The following is a 19,047-nucleotide window of genomic DNA, read 5'->3' on the forward strand; positions in this document are numbered from 1 at the left end:
GTTGCAGCAGTGATAATTAGTGGGCCATGAAAAACTCTGGCATCAAGGTGAAATTTCTAAATGGTCGAGTCACATTATTATGACCTCCTTCTAATATCCAGAATAACTGCCTCTAGCAGCATGGACGGCAGCGGGAGTAACTTAGTAAGATGCTAGATGATTGCTAGAGGTATCAGGAGCCAAGCAGTCTGCAGTGCTTTCGACAGTTGCTGACGGGTGTGGTGGTGGATCCAGTTGTCGAACATGTTGATCGAGATGGTCCCAATTGTGCTCGATTTAGGTTGAGGTCTTGGGAATTTGGATGTCAGGGAAGTAGCTGGAAATCTTGGTTGTGTTCTGCAAATGATTCTGGTGGTATGACGTCGCATTATCCTGTTGAATGATCCCATTAGCCATAGGGAAAACCACCAACATGTATGGGTGTACTTGATCGGCAAGGATGAAGAGATACCCATATCGGTTGAAAGTGCCCTCCAGAGGTATCAAGGGACCCAGACCATACCAAGAAAACATTACCCAGGCTATAACGCTGCTGCCACCAGCTTGTGTATATCCAACATTGGTTGCTGGGTGTTTGTTTTTGGCGACTTTACGCCTGACACGCCAACATCTGTCTAAGCTCAAATCGTGACTCATTGGAGAAGGCAATCCTCTGCCAGTTGGTGCAAGTTCAATGTTGGTATTCCTGTGCAAATTGCAGCCGTTTTTTTTTTTGCTATGAACCATTGTGAGCATGGGTTCAGTCACCAGCTGTCTGCTCTAGAGCTTCCATTCGCAAAAGTTGTTTTGGACACGCATCTGGAAGCCCCTTGGTTCGTTTGGACAGTGAGTTGCTCCATGATAGCATGCCGATGGGCCCGCACCAACTTGTGCAGCCAATATTCACTTCTTGCATCGATGGCTCATGCTGCCTCTCAGTTACCACGTTGGGTTGTCGAAAAGGTTGCATTCATCCATCCACTTACAGTACACTTGAACCACAGTAGTCTGTGAGCAGTTCACAAACTCCACTGTTTCCGAAATGCTGCTGCCCTTGGCCTGATAGCCGATGGTCATACCTTTTCAAGGTCTGATAAATCACCCTTTTTCCGCATGACAGCCATGGTTGTTATGTTGGCAACTTGCTGACATCCCACCTTATATACCCACGAAGTCTATATGTGACATGCGCATTCATTTATTAGCTGACGTCATAGGTAGGCTGTGGTCATAATGTAGCAGTCTACAGGATTTGTCCAACCCTGTTGTGTGCGTGGCAGCCTTTGGATTTTGAATGTTTTTAAGGATAACATGAACAAATATTAATTTGTGGCTAAATTAGTTTCATTGTGAGAATGCTTAGTGGATTTTGAACACTTGGCAAATAGTAATACTGTATATAACTGTTTTAATTGCTTTTGATTTTAGATTCAGTCATTTGTTTTTCAGAACAAAGCATAAGGTGAATTACAAATTCATTTAAAACTGGGATATCAGTATCCTAGAGGGCTTTCAATTTAAAAGGGAGAAAAAAGTAGAAAATTCCATTTTGTGTGCAAATATTGCAAGTTATATGCACTGCAAAACCCCATTTTCTGCATTTTTTTTGCTTGGGTAAATAATAAAATTTGGTGCAGCAAATGCTTGCAAAATATTATTGTGATTTAATAGTGTGCTGCTGTGATGCAGAATTAGGCAAAGCACATAATAACCTGACTTTCATTCCTGTTATGGTATGTGCAGAACTGACCTAACTCATTTGTGGAAATTGCTAAATTTGCTTGTCAGGCTAGATATTGGAAACAAAAACCAAAATTACATCTGTGAGGTTTAGCTTAAAAAAAAATCAACAAATTTTCTGTGCTGTTTTTCTAGCAGACTTATTTGCACATATGAAATATTTGAGCAATTTCTCAAACTTTTTGCAATGCATTACTCTTTAAGGGCCCTTTTTACAAAGTCATGGTAATACGTTTCCTGTGGCAAATGCACTAAACCCATAGGAATTTAATGGGTTTTGGCACATTTGCTGCAGGAGAAGTGATGCTGTGGCTTTGTAAAAGGGACCCTAAGTTTCTGCTTGGCATATTTTTTATTAAATTGTTGATATATTGCCTTTCTATGGTACAGCCAAAGCAGTTTACATATTCCATTCAATAAGAGTTAAGCCCAAGGTCACATGGAGCTTCACTGAGAGAGGCAGAATTTGAATGGTGTTTTCAGATCTGTTTACTCTACATGGATGTTTGGGGAGACTATCAAACAACTTTTCTTATAAATTCTCAAAAGTATTCATTCCTTCAGTAACCGTGTTAGCACAGTTCTGGGGAAAAATATACTTTTTTCATATGCCATTCTAAACATTTTTTTACATGAAATTTAACAGAAGTGAGTTGATTTGTAGCAGCTTTTTGGAAAAATAATTTAATTTTTTTTGTTTTGTTTTTGCACTATGAACCTTTTATCTGAATCAGTGCTGTCTAGACCTAGTGAAAAGGGTTTTGAATTTCTTGAGTGCTACAAATAGGGACATGTGAATAGACGTGGCTGGAAGGGATACAGCCATGGGTATTGAAGGAATACGGGAAGGTTCTGGCAGCTCAACTGTCTGATCATTTGATCACTTCTTTAGATTATGGAGTGATCCTCGAGGACTGGAGACGGGTGAATGGGGTTGATCTCCACAAAAGTGGAAGTAGAGAGGAGACTGGGAGCTACAGGCCAGTTAGTCTGACCTCCTTGGTGAGTACACTGAAACATTGCTAAAACAGGATTGAGCAGTTTCTGGAATCAAGTGGATTACAGAATCCGAGGCAGCATGGTTTTACTAGATGTAAGTCCTTTCAAAACAAATCTGATCAAGTTCTTTGACTGGGCAGCCAGAGAGTTGGATCAAATGACAACACTATATGTGGTGTACTTAGATTCTAGCAAGGCCTTTGACACAGTTCCATATAGGTGACTTATAAAAGAAATACCCTTGATAGACTCTATAAAGTAAGTGATTGGGTAGAAACTGGTTGAGTGGGAGGCCACAAAAGACAGCAGGAAAAGGATTCTGAAATCTTAAAATATAACCAATGATGTGCTGCAGAGATTGGTCTTTGGTTTAGTTTTAAGCACCATTTTTGTATGCAGTATTAAAGATGAGCTATTGGGAAATGAGGACGCCAAAATCTTAGAGAGTTAGATATGGATAGCATCTGGAAAAATGTAGTAATTATAGTTGAAATTTAGTTCTAAATAAATACAGGGTCATACATTTGGACTTCAGATTCATAAGAGAATGGTATAGTATGAGGGTAAAGTAGTTTTGTGAATGAAAGAATAGCAAAAAATGAAGGCAGATAAAGGCCTATCTAGTCTGCTTAATCATGCCATCTACTGTCCCTTCATCTCGGAGATCCAATGTACTTGCTCCAAGCTTTCTTGAACTAAGATATATATTTTGGGGTAATTCAATAAACGACAACCCTGATGGTAGGCAGCAGTAGGCGTTCTACTGCTAACTAACCAGCCAATTGGGATGCACATTTTCTAAAAAAAAACATCAACAACCCCTGAGGAAGGCCGCTTATACTATAGGTGTCGTGGGTGCAGGGAGACGCGTCGGGACACTTAAGCTCACCCAAGGCTGAGCATGAGTGTGGTTTCGTCCAGAAGTGGCCATAAACAAGCTTAAGCAGCACTAGGCGTCTCCCTAGGGACACAATAAATACCTGAAATGTAGACCCGCAAAATGCTGGCCTACATTTCAAATAGACGCAGCTGCTGAGTTGATTGTGGCAAGGAAATCTCCCTGTCGCAATTGGCCACAGCAGGGAACCCCGCTGTCACCTCCAAATCCCCTGCAAATATCCATGGCAGGAGGGATCCTGCTCCCTCCTGCTGGAACTCCCCCCCCCGACCCCCTAACCAGTAGACTCCAGCACCCCTTGGCACCCCTCCCATGCCTTTTTAAGGTGAAAGTTCAGCCAGAGGGATGCATACACCCTCCGGCTGGTAGGCCTGCCACTCCAAAATGGCTTGTCTTCCCCTTTCCGGGGGGCATTCTGGGATACACCGGGGAGGGGCCTAAGGCTCTGATTGGCTTAGATGCTTAAGGCCCCTCCCATAGACTCTAGAGAAACATTGAAAAGGTCAGCCAGTGGAGCCGCCAGATCTTCCCTAAGTTCCTTCAGTACCCTTGGATGTACATCATTTAGCCCCATTGCTTTGTCCACCTTTGGTTAGCTAGCTCCTGAAGAACACAGTCCTCTGAAAATCATTTAGAGTCTATCACACCTCCATCGCTATTTGCATTTGTCTTCTATGGTCCTGCTCCTGGCACTTCAGCTATGAACACACAATGGAAATATTTGTTAAGCAATTTAATCTTATCTTTATCAGCGTCTACATATTCCTCCCCTTCACTTTTGAGTCTCACAGTGCCACTTTTGCACTTATTTCCATCACTAGTAAGATTAAAAAAAAAAACCAATGTCTTGTCCTCCTGTTTCACTGTGTGAGCTATTTTTTCTTCTATTTGCATCACTGCTTTCCTGACTACTTGACAAGCCTATCTTAACTTTTCCAGATATTTTTGCTTGTCTTCCTCTTTCTGCGATCTTTTGTAGTTATGAAAGCTAACCTTTTTTTTTTTTCCCTTACTTTTCATTTTTGAGAACCAAAGCAGCCGCCTTTTCCTTTTACTTACTTTCCTTACAAAATAGTTTGTTGCCTTTATAATAGCTTCTTTCAGCTTTGTCCACTACTTTCCTGAACCAGAACTTATGCAGGTAGGGCTAGTCTCAGGGTGCTGGTCTTTGACCAGAGGGCTGCCACGTTAGCGGACTGCAGGGCATGATGGACCGCTGGGCTGACCCAGCGGCAGCAATTCTTATGTTCTTATTTCTTCCAGATGTTCCCATCCAGACAAATCCTTGATGTAATCCCCTGTCTGAACAAAGTTCTTTTAAAATCTAGAACCTTTGCTTTCAAATGGGCCCTCTTAATAAGAACGTAAGAATAGTCATACTAGGTCAGACAGTAGTCAATCCAGGTCATAAGCACCTGGCAGAAACACAATCGGTAGCAACGTTCCATGCTACAGATCCCAGGGCAAGCAGTGGCTTCCCCCATGTAGTGATCACTGGATGCCACATAATCACCCACTATAAAATCAGAAACACTTTTTCTGTTTGTAAACACTAAGTCCTGTATGGCCCCATTCCGTGTGAATTCCTTTATCATTTGCTGGACAAGTTCTTATAGAGAATCCAGGATCTTCCTACTTCTAAGAGACCCCGCTATAGGTATATCCCAATCAACATCTGGCATGTTAAAATTGCCTATTAGTAATACTTCCCCTTTTACAACTATATTCTGAATGTATTCTATTAAATCTCTGTCCACTTCTTTGTCTGTGAAGGAGGCCTGTATATCACACCATTGTAAGTACATTTTCCATTCCCTCTTTCCAGGTTGAAACACAGTGCCTCTTCCTTACCCTATAGATTCTGCAATTTTGTGGCCTTAATATTATCTTTAATATATATATATATATATATATATATATATATATATATATATATATATATATATATATATATATATATATATATATATAGATCTACCCATTACCGCACTAATAATAACAAAAGAACCTCCACTGTGACCACCTATTAATTCTTTTACAAACCACCTCATCCACAACAACACGTTAAATGTTTATAAGATCTACAACTTACCTCTCTAGCTAATCATTGTAACTCTACTTTTTTAATTAACCTTTTGTAATCCGCCTTGAACCGCAAGGTAATGGCGGAATAGAAATCCCTAATGTAATGTAATGTAATATATATATATATATATATATAATGCTATCTCCCCTTCTTTTCTTCCTACCCTGTCTTTCCTGAACAGGGTAATAAATAAATTATAGCCTGGTATAACTGTATCCCAGTCATGGTTCTCTGTGAATCACATCTCCGTGATCACCACTAAATCCAATTCGGCCTCTTCTATCACAACCTCTAGATCCAGAACCTTATGTCCCATACTTCAAGCATTAGCATATACTGCTTTCCAGAAAATGTCCCTTTATCCCATGTGCGTAGAGGTGTTTATTGATTCACTTACTTGTGGGCTTATACTTACCTTGGAGCTTTGATCACCCAGTCCCAATGATTCTAATTTAAAGTCCTCTTCAGTAGGGTAGCTAGTCTGCTGATGAAGACACTTCTTCCTTTCTTTGACAGATGCACTCCATCTCTGCTCAGCTGCCCTTGGAAAATCATCCTATGGTCCAGGAAGCCAAAATGCTCTCGATGACACCATCCGTCCAGCCACTCATTCTTCTCCAGGATGTGAGCTTCTCTGCCTGGACTTTTACCCTCGACAGTGAGGATTGACGAGAACATCACCTATGCACCTATCTGCTTCACATTCTCTCCCAGAGCCACAAAGTCACTTCTGATAATGTTTGGAGGAGTATGTAGCAGTGCCAACATGGCTGAGCAGTATCGAATAATAGTCATTAGGATTGATGAGTCTCGGCAACATTTTGAATTTTGGCAGACAGCACACCACCTGGAATATCATGTCTGGTCTGTAGATGGATGCCTCTGTACCTCGTAGAAGGTAATCATCAGCAACTACTACCTTTTGTCTCCTAATGGTCGCAGATCTAACAACTTTAGAGATTTAGAGCTTTGGTTCTTTCTCTCTCTGGGATGCTCTCATCACCTGCGTTTCCAGGACTGTATACCAGCTCTTCAGTATGAGGGCAGGAGGGGTCACAACATTGATCCTGCAGGGTCCCATAATCTGGTTCCAGCTGTCCTCCCTCAGAATGACTTCCTCTTCGCCACTGCTAGAAATCTTTGGTGCCTCTTGAAGCACTTAATCAATGTACCTCTTATTCTTGCGGATGTTTCTCAGTTTTGCCAATTCCTCTCTCGGTTCCTTCACTTCCTTCATGAGATATTCAAGCTGAAGACATCTTGCACATGGAACTACCCCCTCTCCTTGGGTAATAGAATTTTCTGTTTGTACAGAGGCAGATGCTGTAACCTGGACAACAGCTTTGGTAACACAATATTTCAATGTGGTTGTAGAAGTGCTCACACCTGTTGAAAGAGAAGGAAAAGCAGAAGTCCTACCAAAGCAACTCTTCCTAATTGACTGAAACACCTATAAATCAAAAGATCAGCATTGGGGTAGCTGGGAGGGAGCTAAACAGAGGCTTTCCTTGTCTGCTATCTGTGCTCTTCTTGAACTATGAAATGCATCCTAAAATACGAACCTAAACTAAAACACTTTATATAAAACCCTGACACAAACTTTAAAGGCTACACTATTGTTTAAATTGACTTTGCTAAAAAAAATAAAAGCAAAGTAATTAACTAACTTAAAAAGTAAAATAAAAAGGCCATGATATAACCCACTGAAACACAAGTTTACCTTTTTCCAAATCTGAATGTCAGAAGGTCCTCACGTAACACTTCTTCAGCAAAAGCCAGAAGAATGCTTAAGTATATGGAAAGAGGAATAGACAGCAGGAAGCTCCTCTGTAAGTCTCTGAGCAGTGATGTACCAAGGGTGATGCAGTTGCGATCTACCCTTGGTGCATGCCATAAGAAGTACATTGTGTTGTGGCTGTTGGAGATCCACAAGCCCTACTAGCTGAAAAATGACATCACTTCTTTCTCTCACTAGAGAGTAGATGCTCATATGCACTACTTGCACTGGCTCCACAGCCTATCCTCTGACATGGCTACACTTGTATGGAAACAAGAACAAGATGGAAGGCTGTGGGGCCAGTGCGAGTAGTGCATATGAGCTTCTGCTCTCTGCCATCAAAGAACTGAAGTGTTAAGAAGTACAGCCTGGGGGGGAGCCTGTGGTGGAAGGGGGGAGAGATGCTGGGCTGGTGATGGGTTTCTTTTACCCACCTATCCAGGTGTTAGATAAGCTAGGTACACCACTGCACAGTACTTTGTATAATTTTGAAGAGTGCAGCTTCAAACTGATATAAACAGAATAGCATTATAAAGTGTGTGGTGATGGTGGTTAAGCTCTAAATTTGTATACTTTGGAAGGAAGGCAAGAGAGGGGAGATAACATGGAGGCTTTTAAATACACCCATCATATAAATGCATAGGAGGAAAGCCTCTCATTTAAAATGAAGCTCTGGCCCAAGAGGTTATGAGGGTTAAAGTGGTAAACTTAGGAGTGACCTAAGGAAATATTTGTTTACAAAGACTGGTGGATATGTGGAACAGACTAGAGGTGGTGGAGATGAAGATAGAATTAGAATTCAAGAAAGCACGGGACAAGTACAGAAAATTTCTGATAGAAAAGAATGTTGGTAGAGTTTGCCATTGGTATGGATGGCTATAAGGTCTTTACTGTCATTTTCTTTGACTTTGCATATTGTGGAAAAAATATTTTTGATTATTGTTTAAAATGGATAGAAATTATTGCTATTATTTACAGGACATAAAAATTACAGGCATTCGAAGAAGAGACAGGTGGGAAGACATAGCGAAAGAAGGTGAGGGCCTGGAATGGTTCAGATCATACAGTGGCATTAGTTTAAACTAGATGAGAGGAGGATGAATGCTGTTTGAATCAAATTTTCAGCCCAATAAGCAAATGAAGTAAAGGGAGAATGCACAAAGGAGGGAATACCACAAAGCATTTGTACAGCAAGTCTCGTATCAGTTGTGCATGCCATAATAACATCAAGACTGGATTACTGTAATGCACTCTACACTGGTCTGAGTGCAAATGGTCTGCCCCATCTCCAGTTGCTGAAGATATGATAAAGTACATACAGATAACTAGAATATCAGGATGTAAATCTAAGATTAACATAGAACATAATACAGATATGTGTGCAAATAAGTAGAATTTAGTATGAACATAGTACATGATGTTAGTAATATATGTGTATATAGTGGGATGATTGATTATGGTATAAATGTGTCTATATTGAAAACGGTGATGAGACAATCGCGCGCAGGATGAAAGACTGTTTTAAAGCGCTCAAGGGTGTGTGGTTTACTTAGAACTGTTGGCGCTCCCATTGGGGGTGGGGTGGTGGGAATCCCCCCCATTACAGAGGAAACTATAATTTTTCCCTAAAAAAGAAGGGAAAAGGCGGTTTCCTCTATAATGGGGGTTCCCCCCCAACACCCCCTACAACGGGAGCACCAACAGTTCTAAGTAAAGTGGGGTGGTTCTCTCCCCCCCACACCCCTTCTCGGAGTGCTTTAAAACAGTCTTTCAATCCAGTGCGCTGACGTCCTGCGCGCGATTGTCTGATATTGTCCACACATGATTGTCTCGTGCGGTTTAGTCTGTGTACCATTTAAACCTATCTTAGAAAATGCTAACTCTGTATTGAAAAGCCATTACAGAAGCTCATGTAAACCACTCTGAATTGACTCCCCATTAGTAGCGGTATAGAAGCTTTCAATAAACAATTGATTCACACCACCAACCATTTTAATAGCCTTCTGGACTGACTCCATCCTGTTTATATAATTTTGGAGGTGTGGTCTCCAGAATCGGGCATCAGTACTTCCTTTCCTACTGGCCATACCTCTTTCTATGCACCCTAGCATAGCTTTCACCTTCCTGTTTGGCCACTTTTAGATCATCACATTATCACACCAAAATCCCACTCCTGTTTTGTGCACAAATGTTCCGGCTCACCCCCTACTTGTACTTGTAAAATGCATGACCTTGCATTTCTTGGCATTAAATCTTAGCTGCCAAATTTCAGACCATTCTTCAAGCTTCACTAAGTCCTTCTTGTTGTTCACACCATCAGGTGTGTCTACTCTATTGCAGATTTTGGTATCATCTGCAAAGAGGCAAATCTTACCTGACTGCCCTTCAGCAATATCGCTTACAAAAATATTGAAAAGAATAGGCCCAAGAACCAAACCTTGAGGCAACCACTGGTAGCATCCCTTTCCTCAGAGAGATCTCCATTGAGCACTACCCTCTGTTGCCTTCCACTCATCCAGTTCCTTATTCAGTCATACCACATCTAGCATACTCCCGCTATCTAATTCTCAGGTCACCCTTTCAAATAAATCGATCAGATTTGTCTGACAAGACCTGCCTCTAGTGAATCCATGTTGCTTCGGGTCCTGTAATCTACTGGATTCCAGGAACTGCACTATTTTCTGTTTTAAAAGTGTTTCTATTAATTTACTTAGCATAGAAGTCAGACTTACGGCTTGTAGTTCCCTACTTCTTCCTTACTTTGACTTTTGTGGAAAGGGACCACATCTGCCCTTTCCACTCCCGACTCTAGAGAATCATTGAAAAAGGTCATCCAGCAGATCAACCAGAACTTCCCTAAGTTCCTTCAGTACCCTTGGATGTACACCATCCGGGCCCATCACTTTGTCCATTTTTAGTTTAGCTAGCTCCTCACAAACACAATCCATTGAAAATCGATCAGAGTTTACCATTCCTCAAGCCCTATTTGAGTTTGTCTAATGCGGTCCTGCTCCCTGCGCTTCAGCCGTGAACACAGAGAAATATTTATTAGCAATTCAGCCTTATCTTTATCAGTTTCTACATATTTCTCTTCTTCACCTTTTGAGTCACAATGCAACTTTTGCATGTCTTCCTATCAACTCTTTCTAAAATAATGTCTTGTCGTCCCCGTCCCCCCCCCCATTTTACCATATTGGCTATTTTTTTCTTTCATTTGCATCTTTGCTTTCCTGACTATACGACCAACCTCTCAACTTTTCCAGATATTTTAGCTTGTCTTACTCTTTCTACAATCTTTTGTAGTTTATGAAAGCTAACCTCATTTTCCTTACCTTTTCAGCTACTACTTTTGAGAACTTTTACTTACTTTTTTTTACAAAATGGTTTGTTGCCCTTACAATAGTTCCTTTTAGTTTTGCCCACTACTTTCCTATTTCTTCCAGATGACAATTCCTTGATGTGTAATCCCCCATTTAAACAAAGCTAGGTTTTTTTGTTTGTTTGTTTGTTTGTTTTTTTAAAGTCTAGAACCATTACTTTTGAATGAGCTCTCTATACCTGTCTTAATATTAAACCACACCATGTGGTGATCACTGGATGCCAGATAATCACCCACTGTAACATCAGAAACACTTTCTGCTTTTATAAGTATTAAGTTCAGTATGGCCCCATTCTGCGTGGGTTCCATTACCAACTGCTGGAACAGTTCTCCTTGTAGAGAATACAGGATCTCCCTACTTCTAGAAGACCCCGCAATAGGGATACCCCAATCAACATCCGGCATGTTAAAATCACCTATTAGTAAAACTTCCCCTTTTACAGCTATATTTTGAATGTCTATTATTAAATTTCTATCTACTTCTGTCTGAAGGAGGCTTGTATATCACATTTTCCATTTCCTTTTTCCAGATTGACCCACATTGCCTCTTACGTACCCTGTATATTCTGAAGTTGTGTGACTTTAATATTATCTTTAATTTATAATGCCACTCCCCCTCCTTTTCTTCCTACCCTGTCTTTCCTGAACTGATTATAACCTGGTATAACTTTATCCCAGTCATGGTTCTCCGTGAACCACGTCTCTGTGATTGCCATTAAATCCAACTCAACTTCTTCCATCACAATCTCTAGATTTAGAACCTTGTTTCTCATACTTCGAGCATTAGTATATACTGCTTTACAGACATTGCCCCCTTTTCCCGTTTGTGTAGAAGCATTTAGTGATTTGCTTACCTGAGGGCTTATACTCACCTAGAGGCTTTGATCGCCCTGCCCTAACAATTCTAGTTTAAAGTCCTCTTCAGTAGGTTAGCCAGTCTGCTGCTGAAGACACTTTTTTGATGGATGCATAGCATTCCTGCTCAGCAGGCCTTGAAAAATTATCCCATGGCCTAGAAAGCTGAAATGCTCTCGACAACACCATCCACGCAACCGTGCATTCATCTCCAGGATGCAAAATTCTCTACCTGGGCCTTTACCCTTAGAAATCAGAAAAGGGTCTCAAAAAACATCATGCCTATCATCCTGGAGGAACATACTATAGAAACAAAGGGCAAATTGATGACTAATGAAAATTGCTGACTGTTTTAATTGTCACACAACGTGACTTTAAACACTTCAACCCAAGAAACCTTCAGCATTATCTGTAAATCACTATTTTCAAAATCAAATTTCTCACTAGATATACCCGCCTTGCATAGTTGATTATATCGTAAGGCTTATGATACTCAGAGATAATAGAATCTCCTATAACTTATGTTATTTCAGATCCCCATCCTGGGACCATAGCTTTAATCATGTATACACCACCTACCCTCATACAGTCATGTGAAAAAATTAGGACACCCCATGAAATATTCAGTTCTTTCTTAGAAATGTTCACATATCGATGTCAAATCTTTTTTTTTTACTTCTCTCTGGAAAAGAAAGTGATGCAATTGCAGGTAAACAACAAATATTTTTCTTGATTTACTCATGAAACAAAAGATATCCACACAAATGTGTATTCTAACTGAGGAATCAATTAGGACACCCTAATCAAGTTTCAAGTTTTCAAGTTTATTAGGTGACTTGATCAATCGCTTAATCAAACATTCTAAGCGATGTACACTTTAAAATTTACAATTATTAGAGAACAATACAATACGTACAAATACTTAAATAATGGTAAATTGCTCTTAATTTTAACATTACTAAACATAGGGTAAGGAGGGATGAAATATAATTCATAAAGTAAAGAAGAAACATTGAGGGAAAATACAAAAGGGAAATAGGTAACACAGGTATAACAAAGTAAAATATGATACTCCAATAATAAAATTATGTTGTAAAGGCATCTTTAAAAAGGAAGGTTTTTAACTCAGTTTTAAATTTTCCAAACTCTTTCTCCTCCCGTAGAAAAATAGGGAGGGCGTTCCAAGTCTGCGGTGCTGTACATGAAAAAATAAATTGTCTCCTCGTATTAATAATTTTTAATGAAGGAATAGATAGCAGATTTTGTTCGCTAGATCGTAGAATTCTCTTTGCAGAATATGGAATAAGTAACCTAAATAAAAATGCAGGGGTCTTATTGTTTAGAGTTTTAAAAATAATTATGCATAACTTATAAGTGATTCTATGAATAACAGGGAGCCAATGAGCCTTTTTGAGGAGAGGTGTTACATGATCAAATTTTTTAGACTTAGTTATTAATTTTATAGCTGTATTTTGTATAATTTGTAGTCGTTTTATTTCATATAATGCAATTCCTTTGAATAAAGAATTGCAATAATCAATTTTAGACATCACCAAAGAGTGAATCAATATAGTAAGTGCTTTGGGACAGAGAAATTTAGAGATGGAACGAATTTTACGTAACCTATAAAAGGTAGTTTTCACAATGTTACTGATATGATCATGATAATTAAGTTTATTATCAATAGCTAGTGTTACTCCCTTTGGCTGAAATATCTGCAATGAGCCACTTCTTGTAGCCATCTATCAGTCTCTGACATTGGTCTGAGGAAAGTTTGATCCACTCTTCAATGCAGAATTCTTTCAGCTGTGAGATGTTTGAGGGGTTTCTTGAATGTACAGCTCGTTTCAAATCACCCCACAGCATCTCAATGGAATTAAGATCAGGGCTTTGACTTGGCCACTCCAGGACTCTCCATTTTTTTAGTTCACAGCCAGTCCTTGGTGGATTTACTGGTATGTTTTGGGTCATTGTCATGTTGCAGGGTCCAGTTCCGCGTCGGCTTTATTTTTCTTACAGATGGTCTCGCATGGTCCTCAAGCACCCTCTGATACATGGTAGAATTCATGGTGGATTCTATGATGGTGAACTGGCCAGGTCCTGCTAAACATCCCCAAACCATGACATTGCCACTTCCATGCTTCACAGTTGGTTTGAGGTTCTTTTCCTGGAATGCTGTATTTGGTGCCAAACATGTCCTCTTCTGGTGTCCATATAATTCAATTTTAGACTCATCTGTCCTTAGAATACTACTCTAGAAGTCCTGGTGTTTGTCTGCGTTCTCTCTGGCAAACTTCAGTCTGGCCTTCTTGTTTCTCTTAGCTAGCAAAGGTTTCTTCCTTGCACATCTTCCATGCAAGTTAAATTTATGCAGTCTCTTTCTAATTGTAGAGGCATGCACTTTCACATCAACAGTAGCAAGAGTCTGCTGTAGGTCCTGTAAAGACATTTTAGGACTTTTGGAGATTTCTTTTAGCATCTTGCGGTCTTCTCTGAGGGTCAACTTGCTTGGATGGCCAGACCTGGGCATGTTGGCAGTTGTTTGGAAAGACTTCCACTTGAATACTATTTTCCGGACTGTGGAATGGCTAATGTCAAATTTTTTTGAGATCTTTTTAAATCCCTTACCAGACTTATAAGCTGCTACAATCTTCTTTCTGAAGGCCTCAGACAGCTGTTTTGATCTCACTATGGTGTTCACTTTCACTGCAGCAGTCATGAGCACACCAGACTAAATATATGAGGTTTAAGTAGGGCAAACCTCCTTCAAAATGCTGAGTAACTGTTTTAATCATGTGCACCTATGATACGCCTGTGTGTGATTTGAGCCACTTTAAGTGGGAGGATATGTGGGGGTGTCCTAATTTATTCCTCAGTTATAATACACATTTTTGTAGATATCTTTTGTTTCCTGAGTAAATCAAGGACGATTTTTGTTGTTTACCTGCAATTACATCACTTTCTTTTCCAGAAATAAATAAAAAAAAAGATTTGACATCGATATATGAACATTTCTTAAGAAAGAACTGAATATTTCATAGGGTGTCCTAATTTTTTCACATGACTGTATATCTGTGAATTGCTAAAAAGGTGTATCTCAATTCCAGTTGGTGCTACATACATAATATCAACTAGTTTACTTATATATACCAGAGAGAATACTAACTGACAGTATCAGAATATGTCTATAATCTTCTAATACTTGATATAACTTCAGCACAAATTCAGAAACATGGTACCAACAATTATCTTCAATCTAAAAGCCAAAAACAGTCTCGGCAACACTTATTTCAAATGGTTAGCACTTCCAGCACTGGCAAATTTAAAAGGACTCCCAACGCTCTCCCTCATCTGAGAGTTTCAATCAATGTGATCTTCCTCGTAGGAATACCGTCTGCATTGCCTGGCTGAAAAAAACATACAAACCTTTACAATGATACTGATAAAATCATTCCTCGTATGTTGCTAGTGCCTCTAATAAATACTTGATGGTAAACTGAAGAAAATTAATACCCAAACACACATACTTTCATTAAGCCAGGGTACATTACCTAATAGTCAATTCAACTCATTCCTACAATCATCTGCACTGCCAAACTGATTTCTCGTGGTCATTCCATGAGTTTAAATCACATAAACAGCTTCATAGGCACCATAACTTGAGCACCAATCGGAATGCAGTGCTGCGGGTTGAACAACCTATTCAAACTACTGAAAGTATAAAAATGCTAAACAAATGGCACTCAACATATAGTCTGTGCATCAGTTGTCCCACCCCACAAAATCATGCACAACATCCACAGACAAACAATATCCGCAAATCAAATATGTAAGTGCCAATCTTGAATATCCCATATAGGGGCCGGTTCATAGACAGTAATGCGGAAGACAAAGGCGCGCGCCGACAACTGAGCGCAAGATGGAGGCGCGCGCTGAAGAAAAAGACTGTTTTTAGGGGCTGCGACAGGGGTTTTTGTTGGGGAGCCCCCCCCCCACTTTACTTAATACAGATCGCGGCGGCGTTGTGGGGGGTTTGGGGGGTTGTAACCCCCACATTTTAGTGAAAACGTAACTTTTTCCCTGAAAACAGGGAAAAAGTTAAGTTTTCAGTAAAATGTGGGGGGTTACAACCCCCCACAACGCCCCCACAACGCGGCGCGATCTGTATAAAGTAAAGTGGGGGGGTTACCCCCCCACACTCCCCGTCGTAGCCCCTAAAAACAGTCTTTTTCTTCGGCGCGCGTCTCCGCGCTGCGCTCAGTTGTCTGCTCGCGCCTTTGTCCCGGCGTGCTTTTGACCTGACACCATAGGGGCCACATCAACAGGCAAACAAACGGGGGCTCAAAATCAAGCAAAAGAAAAAGGATTGTGACCAAATTAGTAATGTCAGTAAAAATCATATGATCTCAATTATTATCATGTATAATTCAGCGCTCAATACACATACTCCAGGAATGCAAAGGGGTAACAAATACCCCCAAAAGTTCGAACAAATGCAACCACTTACACTACGATCTTGTGACCAGTATCTCCAGGTTCAGAAAACTTTTAAAAGCATTTCTAGAGCAAACTCAGAAGTAACTGAAATGGTAATTGTAAAAGCTCATTTCTAAACTGTCTAATGCAACTCCTGGGACATAACGATGAGCCAAAGATGACCTACTTAAACTTCTAATTATGTATTTGTAACTGTATTAAAAACTGTATTGATCTACCTGTACTAGCAACTCTATTGAATGTTTGTATCAAACTGTCAATTGTAACTTCCTGGACCTTGAACTAAATAAGTAAGGGCAGAATAGAAAACCTAATTAACATAACATATTTCATGTTTGGTATGCAACCAGCGTTTGTCTTCGATGCCGAAAAGGAGAGGAAAGTTGGCTGCTACTGCCCGGCAGCTAGAGCTTACCGCAGTGTGGCAAGCAGCAATCATGGCCTCCACTTTATGTTCTTTTCAAGGCATTCCAGCAGGGCCAAATGTGAGGGAGACTTCAGCCTTCGGGAGTGAGATTTCACTCAGTTCCACGAGGACCTGTACCCCCCAGCAGCCGTGAGACCTAGGGACGTCGGGAACAAGGCAAGATATGGTTTCTTCATTGCCTGCAGTGTTCAGGGGTTTGCCGAGTCCCCAGGAAGGAGCAGCTGCTTTAACATTGACTGGAATGGGTGAGTGAATGCACGCTGGAGGGAAGAGAAATTCAAGCTATTCCGCTTCTAGCTAAGCTTGTCGAGATAACTCTCTTGGTTTGATACGGACAGCAATAGACTTTCTCTGCAAGGTATGTGCAGGAATCTCACCTCTTGTACAGATACATTCACAAAGTTAATTAAAATGTGAAGAAGATATTAAAACTCGGAGAAATTCAAAGATTTGGATCAGCATTTTCAAAAGTCTCAAACTGCTCAAGTAGTTTAACGCAGGATAAATTGGTATTGCAACGGAAAATCGAAAATTTTGAGAACTTCACTAGACAATTGTATCTGAGACTTTTGAATTTTCCTAAACTGCTTACAACCTTTCCTAAGGATTTATTTTATAGATTTCTGAAAAAGATGTTTAAATACTCTGAAAATGAGCTTCTACCTCCACAAGAGGTAGAAGCTCTGTATATCTCCACTGTATATCTCCACAAGATATACAGTATTATTTATCAGTTCCTTCTAAACATGCTAGCTCTCCAGCTGGTGAATTTGTTGTGGATGTTTCTTCAGATAGTTTAAATCTTACTAATGTTTTGGAGACTTCAGTGGAAGAAGTTATACTGAGATCTACTTTATTTGTAACTTTTGTGTTCCAACAAGCTAAGGAAGCACTAATGCGGCATTTCTTTAGATTGAAGAAAGTGAATTTTTTGGTTAGTAAGATTTCTATATTCCTGGATATCTCCAAATGGACTCAAGTCGGGAGAAAAACATTTTTGTCATTGAAACGGTGTAATATTTTTTTAGGGGATAGGTTTCAGTTAAGATTTCCCTGTAAATGTTTAGTATTTCTCAATCAAAATTCTTATGTTTTTTATGAGCCCTCTCGGTTACAATTTTCCTTGAGGGAAAAGGAGTCACAATATCTGGTTCCATTTGCATTTATAGGTCCTTTATAATATGAAGATTGTATCGCTGCTAATCCTCTTATTTTGTTTTACTGTTTATCACTCCTGATATTTTAATTTTCTCTTTCTCAAATGAGGACTGATAAGAGTCAGTATTGTTTAGGTTGCTTTATTCCTTGAATTAGCAAATGTTTCAATTTGTGATATGACTGATTTCCTCTTCATTGATTATTCTTTGTTTTATATTTATAAAGTATAAATTAAAAAAACAAAAGGAAAAGAAATTTGAGTTTTTGCATGTCTCGGCAATTGAAGCTCTTTTGTGGAAGAGATACCAAGTTGGCCTTCCCTGATAATATGAGTTTTAGTTTGTTTAGCCTCTTTTAATGTGGATTTTTAAATATTTAGGATAGTCATTTGATTCTATAGGAAAGCGTTAGGGCTTTAAACCTTCTTTTGGCATGATAGAACTCATTTTGTATTGGTTGTGATTCATGATGATGTGTGTGTGAAGCAGACCCATATAGATTATACTCCAACAGCCCTGATAGAGCAATAATGCAAACATTAGCTCTACGTTCAAAATATTGATGATGTTCATAAAATGATTTCTGTGCCGCTGCCTGTTATGAACATTCATTGTCAGTACCTCACTAGAAAGGGGTAGCATGGTATCACCCAGTGTTAACTGTATTAGTGAATCTGGGTCAAGTGTGCAACTAACCCAAAAGACCTCCATTTTTTTTTTCAGATTCAGGGCTAACCTGTTCTGTTCCATCCATTCTTCAACATCTTGGAGGCAGTCGTGATAGCGGTCAATACCTGATTTCTGTTGGGCTACAGGTGAAGATATAGCTGACATCAGCATAGATTATGGGACTCTATTCCAATCTGTTATCTCGCTATAGGATAGAGGTAGATATTGAACAACATCTGCGAAAGAGAGGATTTTTGGTGTACTATCAAACTAAGGGATTTTTAGCTGAAGCCCTTATCCCCAGTATTCATCTGGTACCTGCCAGTCGGCAAAGAAGCAGACCAATTTAAAATTGATGGATCAAAGTTTTCAGGTGGCTGAGCAGAATGAAATGATTTGGCATGTCAAGTGCTGATGACACATTCGGCCATACTACCAGTTCTGGAAGATGATCTAGTGGTGAGGATTTGTTGGTGTCTCCTAAGAACAACAACCTGGATAATGTTGGGACTTTCATGGTCATTCAGATTCTGGAGTTGAGACAATTCCTTGATACATTTGAAAGAGGCCTATAGTTAATAGGC

The 19,047-nt window shown here is 39.8% G+C and overlaps 1 protein-coding gene across 4 annotated transcripts in view; it reads left to right on the forward strand.

Moving 5' to 3' along the window:
* The window catches only part of SETD2 (SET domain containing 2, histone lysine methyltransferase), a 282,749-nt gene that overhangs the window by 6,195 nt on the left and 257,507 nt on the right, over positions 1-19,047 (forward strand). For 2 of the 4 annotated variants that reach the window (XM_033931876.1, XM_033931877.1), the window contains exon 2: positions 8,458-8,515. The exons of the other annotated variants lie outside the window; for them this stretch is intronic. In XM_033931876.1, the coding sequence (XP_033787767.1) occupies positions 8,458-8,515 (58 nt within the window). The remainder of the gene's footprint in view (positions 1-8,457; positions 8,516-19,047) is intronic. 4 annotated transcript variants of the gene reach the window in all.

This window comes from Geotrypetes seraphini, chromosome 2 (assembly GCF_902459505.1).
Source record: "Geotrypetes seraphini chromosome 2, aGeoSer1.1, whole genome shotgun sequence".
NCBI lineage: Eukaryota > Metazoa > Chordata > Amphibia > Gymnophiona > Dermophiidae > Geotrypetes > Geotrypetes seraphini.